Genomic DNA, 13970 nt, shown 5'->3' with positions numbered 1-13970 from the left:
ATGATAAACTACTGCTGTCAACAACAGGAACTTTCCACTGGGAAAAACTACTGTTGTCAACAACAGGAACTTATCACTACTGCTAACTCCTGCTGTCAACAACAGGAACTTACAACTACTGCTGTGATGAATAGGAACTTAACCACTATGACAAACTACTGCTGTCAACAACAGGAACTTGCCATGACTGCAAACTTATGCAAACTACAAGAACTTGACACTAGTGTAAACCACTGCTGTGAACAACAAGAACTTAACACTTCTGCAAACTACTCCTGTAAACAACATGAACTTACCACAACTGCAAACCACTGCTGCGTACACGAACTTACCTCCACTGCAAAATACTGCTACATACAAGAGCTTACCACTACTGCAGATGACTGCTACATACAAGAGCTTACCACTACTGCAAAATACTGCTACATACAAGAGCTTACCACTACTGCAAATGACTGCTACATACAAAGAACAGGAATGTGTTACTACTGTGAATTTCAACAGCATGAATTTACCACTACTGCAGATTACTATTGTGAACAACAGGAATTGACCACAACTGCAAATGACTTCTGAAAACAAGACCTTACCATTACTGCAAACAACTGCTGCTAACTACATGAACTTGCCACTACTGCAAACTACTGCTGCCAACTGCAGGAACTTAAAATTTACCACTCTTGCAAACTACTGCTACAAACTGCAAGAACTTACCACTACTGTAAACTACTTCAACAGACTACAAGAACTTACCACTACTGCAAACTACTGCTGCAAACAATAGCAAATGACTTGCACTATGAAAAAGATGAATTGACTGCTGCTGAGAACTACCACTCCGAATGACAGCAACTGACAGCTGACAATGGGTATTACTACTGAGCATTTTCACACTGTTTGCAATCTGAGCTACATTTAGGACTTGATACATTGAAAAACTTGACTTTAAGGGCTTAATGGCGATAAAACTCTGCACCGCCACATACAGTCTGGTGGAGGGAGAAGAATAAATTGACAGCCTTGCATTTTAGGTGCTGCTTCTGGCCTTGGGAAATGTGTTGAACAGTTGTGTGTGGCGTTTCAGTGACCCTTCACAGAGGGGGGAGAAGTGGTAGATAGAGCCACCAACAGTAGGAAGCAGGGGTCCTGGGTTTGGTTCATGCACAGACCAGAAAAGTATCCTGAATTTATGTGACTTGATAAAGTAATAGAGTGCAGAGCAGTACATCATTTGTGCAGTCTTCAGCCACATGGCTTAGAGTTGTATGGTCTGGTGTGTTTGGACATGGAGGAAGTGCAGCATCGCCTTTTCATTGCATGATAGTTGAACAAGATATTTGTGTATCCGTCTGCTTGCCTGTCTATCTATCTATCTATCTGTCCGTCTATACATATGTATTCCTCTCAAAGCCTAAGCGCGTTGGGTTACGCTGCTGGTCAGGCATCTGCTTGGCAGATGTGGTGGAGCGTATATGGATTTGTCCGAACGCAGTGAGGCCTCCTTGAGCTACTAATACTGATACTGAACACAACTATGACCATCAGAACGGTAGTTGAAGCAGCTGATTGTCTGGGCTGACTACAATTCGATTATAGCGGAGAGCATCTTGCCCAAGTATGCGCACTCTCTCTGCCAAGAGAGCTTCAGGACAGTCAGTGGTGGGATGATCCCCAAATGGCAGCTAGCTCCCAAGGCTGCAGCACTAAGGGCCAGTGGAGTCTTGCCTCCTAGTTTGAGAGTTGTTGTCCTTCACAAAAGACTCAACTGTAAATTAAATTCTATTTGCAGAGGAGAAACCATTGATCAGACATTCTCATTTTGCCTTTATTTCTGTTGTCGGGATAACTGGAATGCCCTGGCAACCCCATCATGGTTTATTCTGCTTGTACATTTTGCACTGTCCCATAAGAAATAATTTATCTGAGTTGTACCACCATTGGCGTATTTTCTGTTGTGATTTTTTTTCTATCATTATCTTGAAAAAAAAATCTTTTCCTTGTCTTAATATCAATTGTACTGAAAGACAGTCGACACACACATGCAGGCACTCAAACACACACACACATTGTGCAAACAAAAGGGCATGCTCCTCACTCACATTCAGACATTAAGAGAAGGGGGGAAAGATAGTGTGTATCCTTTATTAGATATCAGTTTGAATCCTTCCTGTACAAGAATTGGTCAATCCACCATCATGTTAATACTCCAAATTGAGTGAGATGATGTGTGCATACTTATTTACAATAATGATATATATAGTGTGTGTGTAATTGTCTCAAAGCGCCTCACAAGAAACAGTACATGTTTTCAAAAACTGATGGTATGCAACAGAACATGAAGACATACAAGAAGAAAAACATATGTCTTTGTACACCAAAACAATTTTGCAGATTGTAAATATAAACCAACACGCAAAGCATATTCCCTTCATACATGTATGCATTTACACACACGCAGGCCACAGACGTTTAATGTAGACACGTCAACGGTCTGACATACACAACCATACTCCTGATGCGCTGAAAATACAGCTGTGAAAATGTATATTCCACCTGCAAAAGTTATCGGCAGCTTTAAACTGCCCCTGCCCCCCCCAAGCCCCCCCCCCACACACACCCCCACCCCCCTCCCTGCTCTCTCTTATTACTCACACCTTTATTGTCATTGCATGTGTTGCAGTCTCAGACTCTGTGTGTGTGTGTGTGTGTGTGTGAATATGCTTGGTAATTTCACCTGCTTTCTTTGTGGTGCATGGCTGAACAGCGAGTTTTATACAGCACTCTATTCAACCAACTGCACTGACTTGAAGAACTTGACTTGGCGAGAACATTCATTGATGGTCGACTAAAAATCAGCTGTTTGACTGGTTTGCTGTCTACACAGACCACACTGTACTATGTCTGACCACTTAGTGAACCCAAATCCTGCTGGGGCTCTGTACAGTCTGCGCAGCTGTGAGCAACAAAAGATGTGTGCTTAGTGAGCCACCTTTCTTTCACACCCTCCTGTCTTTCTCTGTCTTAATCAGTCCTTATCTCTCACTGTCTCTGTCTCCGTCCGTCTCTCCCCCCTCTCTGTCTGTCTGTTTCCACCCCGAACAACCAGTGCTGTGTGTTACTGTTTTTAAACCATTTTCACTCGAGGGTTTCTATCTTCATGCTTGCAGATTTTGCTGTATGTGGACGAGTGAGTGCATGTTTATACACGGCCTAAATGTGAACAAGTGTAAACTCAAGTGTGGGTATGTGTGTGAGATAGGTATTTGCTTTTGTGTGTTTTTGTTGTGTTTTTTTTTTGTTTTTTTAAAGCAGGTGTAGGTTTAGCATACACAGATCAGTCTGCACACTTTGACGCCTCCTTGAAATGTAGACGTTTTTACCTGCCCAATGTAAATCATGTTCATTTCCAGCGCTTCTGTGTGTGTGCCTCAGTGTGTATGTGTGTACAAAAATTAATGCACGTGTTTGTCAAGTAGGGTTTGTGTTACAAGTTTATCAGTCTCACTGTATAACTTAACTGAGGGATTGGCGTGGAAGAATATGTGTGTGTGCCAAATTAATGCACTTTGTTAGTGGTGTGGGGTTTTGCGTTACAAGTTTATCAATGTCACTGTATGGCTGAACTGAGGGACAGGCATGAATGGGTTGTGCAGCAAAGGTTTTCACAGGTTCATGCCAGTTGACAGTCTTCGTCCTCAGCTGTGAATTTTTGAGTATGGGTGGTGGGGTTTGTGTTATCCCACAACATGCGCTCTGTGTTCTGTTGAACTTCAGCATTGTGGCAGCCTTCTGATAAATGTTATACACATGTAATACAATACAAAACAACATGATGCAATAGAGTGCACTACAACATGATACAGTACAACATGATACAAGATGACATGATACATTACAATGAAACATGATAAAATAAAATACAATGACACTTTATCCCTTGCAGGGGAAATGATCACGTCTGCTCAAACACACGCACACACACTTTCACTTACTTGCATGCATACACAGTAATTCCATTCCCACCCACCCACCCACTCGACGTTAAACAAAAGAATGAACGAAACAACTAGTATCACAGACATTTTCACTGTCCTTATTGAGCTCTGTTGTAGGTCTGTTTCAGGCACGACACACTGACAGACAGTGTATCTTGTCCTGTTTCAGTGTGTGAAACCACCCAGCCCCTTCCCTTGCCTTTCCACTGTGTCAACTATCATCACACCAGGCGTTGTGCAAGTTCTGTCCATCACCAGGATGCTGACAATCAAATTGTTATGGAACAGCATTGTTCACTGAATCATTTGTACAGTGATGCTGACATGCGGTTAAGTAACACCTCCATTAGCATTCACACAAAACGTAGTAAGCGATCAAATAGTATTCTGTGTGATATATTTGGGGTCATTCCACCTTCGTGGTTATTTACACAACTCAAAGTACATGATCAAACAGGGTATCCTGTATGATGTATTGAGGGTCAAGTTACATGGTCATTACATAACGCACAGTACATGATTAATACAGGATATCCTGTGTGATGTACTGGGGGTCAAGTTGGTCATTAACACAATGTGTAGTACACTATAAAACGGGGTATCCTGTGTTACATTGGGGTCGAGTTAACCTTCATGGTCATTGATACTGCACACTACCATTCAAAAAGGGTATCCTGCATTATATTAGGTGTTGCACCTTCATGGTCATTCATTTAGCACACACTACCATTCCAGAAGCATATCCTGCATTACAGTAGAGATTATGTCACACCTCCATAGTCATTCACACAAAACATGGTACACAAACCGGGTACTCTGTGCTACATTAGGGGTCAAGTCATACATTCATGATCTTTCATACAGCACACAGTATCCATCAGAAAGGGTATCCTCCATTATAGTGGGGTGTTACACCTTCATTGTCATTCTCACAGCTCACAGTACTCGCTTAAACAGGGTATCCTGTGTTACGTTAGGGATCATTTCACACATTCATTATCATTCATAGTCATACAGCACACAGTACAAAGGGTATCCTGCATTATAGTGGGGGTTATGTTACACCCCCATGGTCATTCAGACAACTAGTGGCACACTTTAAAAACAGGAAATCCTGTGTTGCATTGGGAGTCCAGTCACATTCATGATCATTGATACAGCACACAGTACCCTTCCAGAAGGGAATCCTGCATTATATTAGGTGTTATGTTACATCTTCATGGTCATTCATTCAGCACACACTAATGTTCCAAAAGCATATCCTGCATCACAGTAGGTGTTGAGTTAACCTTCATGGTCATTCACACAGCTCGCAGTACACAAACAGGGTATCCTGCATAATATTTGGTGCCAATTACACCTTCACGGTCATTCACTCAACTTGCAGCGCACTTTCAAACGGGATAGCCTGCATTGTAGTGAGGGTCAAATTCACCAGGTGTGTACATGGTATCGGCGGCAGGGAGAAAGGACCCTTGCCCACCTGCGCCAGGGAGGATGGCACCCCCTCCAATGAAGGAAGCAGGGTCAGACGATGCGTCCTGCTCCAGTCCGCTGACAAAGGGCGCCGAACCATCATCCTGCTCAATCTCTCCTGGAAACGCCCCGCCACCCGGAAACTCACAACTGGGGTACATGAACTGCGACCCCAGGTCGGTGACCCCGGGCACCTCGCAGCAAGGGAAGTTGCTGGCCGGGTACCCGTAGGAGTGTTGCAGGGTGGACACCGGGTAACCGTTACCCGGGTAGGCCTGCTGCAGGATGGACTTGCTGACCGGGTAGCCGGACGTCGGGTAGAAGTAGGGTTTGAGAGGGGGAGGAGTTGGGTGGGGGCTGGGCTGGGAGACACCTGACACGGAGGTCCAGTTGGAACTGGTGGCGGCAGACAGGTGTGACTGGCGGGTGGAGGCGCGGGACTTGAGTTCAAAACTGGTGTGGGTACTGCTTGAGGAGGGGCTGCGGAGGGGGCTGAAGGTGGTGGGGGGAGGGGGTCGAATCTGCAGGGGCGTTCTGGTCAGGCTGGCCGTGTCGGGGCCAGTGGGACTGGCTGCTGTGTTGTCTCCCCTGCTGTCCCCGCTGATGCTTCTGATGTTGCTCATGCTGTGTGTGGTGGGAGTATGGTGAACACACGCTGGGAGAAGAAAAAATATTTAAAACTATATATATATATATGTGTGTGTGTGTGTATAAATATATGTGTATAAATAGTATATATATATATATATATATATATTTCTATATATTTTCATGTTCTCTCTCACTCGCTCGCTCTCTCTCTATATATGTGTGTATGATAGTCGGTCGTTTTCAACTATGACCATCAGAACAGCAGAGGAGGTAACTGATGTCCTGACGATCTGGGCTACAATTTGATTATAGTGGAGAGTGTCTTGCCCAGGTTACATCCCCACCCACTCTCTTTGCCAAGAGGGTTCTAGGACAGTCGGCGTTGGGATGGTTCCCAGAGGCCAACTAGCCCCCAAGGCTGCAGCACTTACGAGCCAGTGCAGTTTTGCCTCCTAGTTTGAGTCGTAGTCCATCACAAAAGACTAAGCTGTAAAAGATTTCCCATTGCAATGTAGAAACCATTGCTAATACAGTTCTCGTCTTGCTGTTGTATATGTGTGTGTATGTGTGTATAAGTATTATACTATATATATATATATCTTTGTGTACACACATTGTCTGTGTGTTGGCTTCTTTTTTTTTTTTTTCCAAATCTAGATAGGCACCTTTTTGGGAGGTGAGCATGGGGGTTGGTGATATTTTTGTTTCTTTCTTTGAAGTATACTATGTTTGACTGCACATTTTTCAGGATTTGGACCGTTTTCAGAAGTCTGTCAGGCATCTGCTTGGCTTGGCAGATGTGGTGTAGCGTATATGGTTTTGTCCGAACGCAGTGACGCCTCCTTGAGCTACTGAAACTGAAACTGAAACTGTCAAGCGTATTTTGGTTTGCAGCTTTGAAAATCATCTTCATGTTCAAGGCACACACAAATGGTTATTCATTTTGTGGACGAGTTATTTCAAAACATAGGATTTGATTTAATAGCAATGCATTTTCTGATGAAAAAAAAATCTAATGAAATCCATTACCAGTAACTAGATAAAGCATATATATTCCATGTAGTAATATTATAGATTGCTTTGAGTTTTTTGTTTTTGTTTTTTTCTTTTATTTTGGTTTTTAGACATACGGGTTCACACATCGCCAAGAACACAGACTACGTCATCTTCAGACTGATGGGCAACCAAGAAGGGCCTGCTTACATGTGTTCCTGATGCACACAATCTAAAAGGGAGCAATACACATTTGATTTGAACTTATGCACAGCTTTTTTTTGCTTTTTTTTTTAATCATGCACCACCATCTTAAAGGGAGGTGCAAGGCCTTCAAGACTCGGCTGTGATACCAACTTTATTTAGCCAACACAGGAATTATGGAATGAAGAAAAAGAGCCCTGTAATGCCAACCGTCTTGCAACAGAACAATATTATATCCTAGATCTCGAACTTTGACTTCAGTTGAGGTTTTGTGTTTAGGTTATACATAAAACCAGTCACCCTCTAAAAATGAATTAGATGGGGAACATAAGTCCTGTTGATTTTACTCATTTTTTTTAACGATTGTGGTATGTGACCTTGAGCTTTTACTCCTGACCTTCACTCTGTGGGATTTTATTGTGACCATTTTCACCGCCGAAAGTGGATTATGGCTGCCTTCATGGTGGGGGTAAAAACAGTCATACATGTAAAAACCCACTCGTGTACATACGAGTGAACATGGGATTTGCAGCCCATGAACGAAGAAGAATATGAATTGTCACCATGAACAATCACTGTACTAAGTTAGCTGAATATTGGTCACAGTGGCTCGATCTGTTGTTCTCACAATTAGGCTGTACTGTTAAATGCCACATGCCCTGCACCTAGACATTTTTTTCATTTATTATTATTCCCACCTCGACATTTTTTTCATTTATTATTATTCCTATCTATTTATTTGTATATTCACTGTTCTGAAGTTTGTCAGTTGGACGCAAGACGTGAGTTCTTTTGTGACTGTTTTAAAGTTTGTTAAATGATGACCTTGACCTTTGACCTCACCTGCTTAATGCATCACATGAAAGGTAGGTCATATATATTGTTCAGTGTCATCCCGAATCACCTATCACTAAATTGGTATCTCGTGTCACCTATGTATGCATTTGGTGTGTGTGTGTGTGAGCGGTGAACGGGCAAAATCCTAATTCACTAAATCCGAACTTTAAATATAAATCCCCGATTATATGAAAAGTGGACAAAACCCCAGTTACGTTTATTAAATACATAATTGATGGGTAGCAGGGAAAATTCAGATTGTTGTTGTTGTTTGTTTGTTTTGTTTAACAAAATAGGTGTTGGTTTTCAACTTTGTTTTGTTCCTTTTAAATATATATATATATATATATATATATATATATATATATATATATATATAATGAAAGAATGCCAGTTCATTTGAACGATGACACTAACTACCAAGTACCCCATTCACACCACACACTTTCACCTGGAGAAAGACTTGTGTCACACACACACACACACACACACACACACACAGAGGCTGAATAGGCGAAATGGGAAGTGGCGGTAGGCGAAACGAGACAAAAGAGTCACTGAACTCTCCACTGAACAAGTCTTTGAGGTTTGGCGGAACGATCAAAGATAAGAAGCCGGCGGCAACAGGCGAATCAGAACTGCTTCGTATATACCACAGAAGCAAGCTGCTGCTGCTGCTGCTGCTTTTTTTTTTTTTTTTTTTTTTTTTTTTTAATATACACAAATATATTTTTTTTAATTTCTTCTTCTTTTTAACCAGTGGCAGAGATAATTCCATCCACGAAGTTTACCACGAATACACTACCAGAAGGGTGACCCAAGTTAAAAAAAAAAAAAAAAACCAACAAAACAACAACACCACAACCAACAACAACAAAAAAACAAAAACCCGCCACATTTTCACTGAACAGGATGACATCAAGATCACAAAAAGACTTCCCCATTTCATAACACACATTGCTCAATCACACAATCGATCGTCTCGTTACATCCGGCTGTCAGTATCCATGCCTCTTACCGACGTCATTGTAACGAACCGGGCGGGCACGGCACTGAGAACTTTCGATCCCGCACTTTAAGATTTTGGTGGGGGCCCGAAACTACTGCCAACTGAACTATGGCGCGTCAGTGTTGTCAGCAAAAACCCTGCCTTTGACTGTTGTTGGTTAAAACCACGGAGATTATGTACATTTACGTATATTTACATATATATATATATATATGTGTGTGTGTGTGTGTGTGGTTAAAACAGATCTCAGGTGTTTGGCTGGCTTTAGTTTGTCGGCACACTCTTCAGTTCTATGAGTTTGGGTACATTTCTGAGAGATGGAGAGACAAAAAAAAAAAGACAGTTATTGATATTCCAACGCTAGGTCTACGTGACGAGTGCTGATGGATCTCGGTCTCTGTCGCACTGGGGCACCTGCCCATATTGTTGTCTTCTGTCTGATAAATTGCCAGAAATCACGCTCACTCTCTCTCTCTCTCTCTCTCTCTGTGTCTCAGTGGCTCTGCCCCCACTGACCCCCTCTCTTTGCCTCTGCTCTCTGTCTCTGTATGTCAGTCATCTCTCAGAGTCGGTGTCTCTGTCTCTTTCTCTCTCTCCGCTATGATGACACACAAAACCGCAAAGTAGCCTGGGCACTGTATATACCCATATTTTTTATTCATCTACTAAACCGGTAACATAAAGGCCTATAATATTTTGTATTGTCAGTTCAATGTATTATATAAAAATTAATGCTAACAAAGAATGGGTATTCATCCTCACGGTAAAGTGTCAGTTGTGAACTGGAAACATCCATAAATAGAGTCTGTAAATAGACTGCCGATGGATGCACTCTGTTTGTGGGGGTAACTTCAGTGACTCCATGCACTGACACCTGTTCGACTGGAGGACGAAATTTGCGGCATGACCTGGGACCAGTTCTCAGTTCAATAATTAACCATGATCAGTTCAGGACGGCACACAGAAACTCAGTGAAGTCCTTTGTCAACGGATAATGCTGTCTTGCCATGAAAGTCGGTGGTCTCCATTGAAAATTAACGGTGCGAGCTAAAACTTGAAGAACTAGTCGCATTCACACCCAGTCAATCTCATGAGATATTTGTAACCTCGCGGAGCGTTCCATTTCAATACCGTCCTTTTACCTCGACACCATTGAAAGCCGGTTGACAGAAAAGGAATTGACTGCAAGCAAGGAGAATGGCGAAATACTTCAGAAGAACGGTGTATTGTACTCATCAAAAGGGGGGGAGAAGTCCCGGACACAAGGGTTACAACACAACACGGGACGAGGCCCTTTTTATTGGCTCTCTATTGCACTGGCACGGCTGTGTACATTGCTTTGAACATTCCAGTCTGGCAGCCCTGATCGGATAAGTTCCACTGAATCGCCGGCTACAGACCGATGCCAATGCAACCTTCCTCACTAATTCCACTGACTGACGAACTTGAAAGCGAAAAGGAGGTACAGCCTATATCAGAAGACATCAGAGCTGATCGAGTGTCACAACTAATGAGAGCTTGACTACCTATAAAACATAACTAATGAGAATGTTGACATGCAAAGCGCTCAGTGGAGTACAGACAAACTGGCAATGTGAAATCATCCGCGGACGACGGCCGGCCGGAGACTGATCAAATTGAACCAAGGGATCCTGTTTGCAGCGACATGCACATAAGACACTGATGTAAAAGAACCCACGGCAACTTCAGTCAAAAGGATTGTCCGTAGTAACAGTCTAAAGCCGGAAAATCCACTCTCAAAATACTGTGTGCGCTAGACCGTGCATTGACTAAAGTGACTGACACAGGAAATGCACGATGAGCGCCTGCAGTGAAGAGAACTGTGACTCTGAGTCAGTCTCAGTCGGCTCTGCCCAGGTAGGCCGACAGCCTGTTGTACAAACAACCCCATGTTTGTAGAGCGCATAGAGTTTGGTCTAGGCTCACCTGACCGAAGGTAGACGTTATATACGAATGCACCAACTTGAAGTTATAACAATAATACTGCTCTACACCGGCTGGCACTCCGCCGGCGTAGCCTACCTAATAGTAGTGTTACTTGATAAGAGTAAGTGGTGGTCGAGTCCCGATTATAGAGGTGAACGTTAAGGTAGGCCTATATAAATACGTAATAATACAGCCGTTGCTGTACGCCGGCTCTATGTCATTGGCGTAATCACTTCAATAATCCCCCAAAGCTGGGAACGTAATTATGTAAAGCTACACATATCATGTACTGGTCGCCGTCCATCAGGAAGCCACTCAGTGACGTGATGGGCTCAGTCCATCAGGAAGCCACTCAGTGACGTGATGTGATGGACTCAGTCCATCAGGAAGCCACTCAGTGACGTGATGTGATGGACTCAGTCCATCAGGAAGCCACTCAGTGACGTGATGTGATGGACTCAGTCCATCAGGAAGCCACTCAGTGACGTGATGGGCTCAGTCCATCTGGAAGCCACTCAGTGACGTGATAGACTCAGTCCATCAGGAAGCCACTCAGTGACGTGATGGACTCAGTCCATCAGGAAGCCACTCAGTGACGTGATGGACTCAGTCCATCAGGAAGCCACTCAGTGACGTGATGGGCTCAGTCAGTGACTGAGCCCATCACGTCACTGGTAGCAGGTCGGTCACTTCAGTCAGTCTTGTTTGGGCCTGTTATCCATTGAATGTCCTTCGGGTTTAACTGGGCCGGTTTTAACTGAGTCACTGACCCGATCTAGCAGGATTATTTAAAACACACACACACACACACACACACACACACACACACACAGACGCGCGCGTGCGCACTAGTGATACGCACGAACACACACACACACACACACACACACACACACACACAGACGCGCGCGTGCGCACTAGTGATACGCACGAACACACACACACACACACGGACTGACACTGTCAAACACATACATAGTACATACCACCGTGACCACTGTGACCGTGATACGCACTGGCACGAGCACACACACACTCCGCTATCAGGTGATAGGCACGCACGTACACACACAGGCACACAGTGATACAGTACGCTTGCACACACACACACACACACACACACACACACACTGCATGGTATACACACATTGTAACACACACACACTATACTAGTGATATTACACATACACACACTGACTCACACACACACACACACACACACACACACACACACACACACACACACACACACACACACCACTGTGCCGGCTGATACGCACGCGCGCGCACACACACACACACACACACACACACACACACACACACACACACACACACACGTGCGCGTGGTAGCCCCAAATCAGAGACTGGTGAAATTCCAACGCAATCATATACTGCACGATATATACTTACCAGGGGCTACTATGATCAAATCAGAGCGCTCTGGTATAACAATCTTCTGTAGTCAGACAGTGTTTCACGGTGCCAGCAGTGTGACGTGAGGGTTATGCCGGCAGTCTGTAGTCCTTCCTGGCCACACCGCCTTCAACGCTTCCACTTCAGTTGGGCAAAATGTCTCTGTCGTTATGAATTTGGTTTTCCGGCATTGGCACACACACACACACACACACACACACACACACACTGGCACGCACTTCAGCAATACAAATGCTTTTTACTCTTCAAGTTGACACACAGACTGAGACTGACACACACTCGGACACAAACACAGACACACACACACACTGGCACTGAGACACACACACACACACACACACACACACACACACACACACACACACACACACTGGCAAACACACACACACACACACACACACTGACACACACTGATACACACACACTGGCGCCGGGCACACACTATCTTATCAGTAAGGCAGCTTTTTTGCCGGTGTATGAACATTAATACACTCTCAGGGCAATAAAAAATATACCTGTGCTGGAAGTGAGTTTTCTTTTCTCCCTGAACACGAACACGGAACCGTAGTAAACAATCAACACACTCGGGAAACACTTGATTATAAGTTTTCTTGCTCTCAGTCAGTGAACGAGAGTTAAAGAAACACACAACAACACCTGTTCCGTCCCGAAACCGGAGAGGCTGCTAACAGTAGTGAATGCAATCTGGTTGTGTCGGTCCTTTAACAGAATTAGGCCTATAGGTTTACACAATGGATCAATTTACTCGGCCAATGCCAGAACAGGCAGCCGACTTCCATACCACTCAGTCAGTGAGTTTCTTGGCCCGTTTTACACGACACGATTTTCGGTGTGGACGTGGCTGAGGAGTGAGCTGCCATCCCGCAGTACGACCCGATACTGAGATCTATAATTATACATGTTTACAATACAGGTCAATGAATGCCAACCCCGGTACCAGCTGATGAACGTTGAGTGCCAGTGATGTTGGCATGTGTATTTATGTCCATAACATGCGACACGACACTGACTGTTAAGAACGCGGTATGCATGTAGTAGAACTGTCGGTGGGTGAGTGAGTAGAATGATTGCATGGCTGTTTCTGCCTGATTTGTCACCGGCAGCACAGTAGACTAAAGCTAATTATATTATCAGCTTGCCTTAACCTCAGTCCCATTTATCAAACAGGTGTCACTGACGTTGGCCTCATAATCCCGGCACGAAGACTGGCGCTTTGTGTCCCTGGTGCCCGGGTAAGATTTTGGCCGTTTTCAAGTAACGTTCCATGTCGACAAAGATCACAAAATTCTCAGTGTCCGCTCATTAAGCAATCGACAGTATGATATGCACTCAGACAAGAGGGGGAGGGGGTGGGCAGAGAGAGAGAGAGAGAGAGAGAGAGAGAGAGAGAGAGAGAGTTAGTTTTCTTTTCATGTATGCGCTGCAAGAGGGGCTGGGGTGGGGAGGAACTGACTAGTATC

At 44.0% G+C, this 13970-nt stretch overlaps 1 protein-coding gene across 2 annotated transcripts; it reads right to left on the bottom strand.

The window, feature by feature from the left end:
• Window positions 1-4101: 4101 nt before the first annotated feature.
• On the bottom strand, window positions 4102-13370 carry LOC143290916 (uncharacterized). Of its 2 annotated transcripts, XM_076600475.1 has the most exons (3): window positions 13005-13370; window positions 12466-12609; window positions 4102-6126 (listed from the first exon to the last, which is right to left on the bottom strand). In XM_076600475.1, exon 3 carries the CDS (start codon window positions 6092-6094, stop codon window positions 5390-5392), a length of 705 nt encoding a protein of 234 aa, XP_076456590.1. In that variant the 5' UTR covers window positions 6095-6126; window positions 12466-12609; window positions 13005-13370; the 3' UTR covers window positions 4102-5389. The 2 variants fall into 2 exon arrangements, with proteins under 2 accessions (XP_076456590.1, XP_076456591.1); XM_076600476.1 differs by lacking the exon at window positions 12466-12609.
• Window positions 13371-13970: the final 600 nt, after the last annotated feature.

Source organism: Babylonia areolata, chromosome 16, assembly GCF_041734735.1.
Source record: "Babylonia areolata isolate BAREFJ2019XMU chromosome 16, ASM4173473v1, whole genome shotgun sequence".
Taxonomy (NCBI): Eukaryota; Metazoa; Mollusca; class Gastropoda; order Neogastropoda; family Buccinidae; genus Babylonia; species Babylonia areolata.
Note: the sequence above shows the minus strand (reverse complement) of the source record. Positions and strands in the feature narration are given on the sequence as shown.

Bases quoted from the DNA above. Each gene is read 5' to 3' on its own strand.
- LOC143290916 (XM_076600475.1), bottom strand. From the start codon at position 6,094: ATGAGCAACATCAGAAGCATCAGCGGGGACAGCAGGGGAGACAACACA.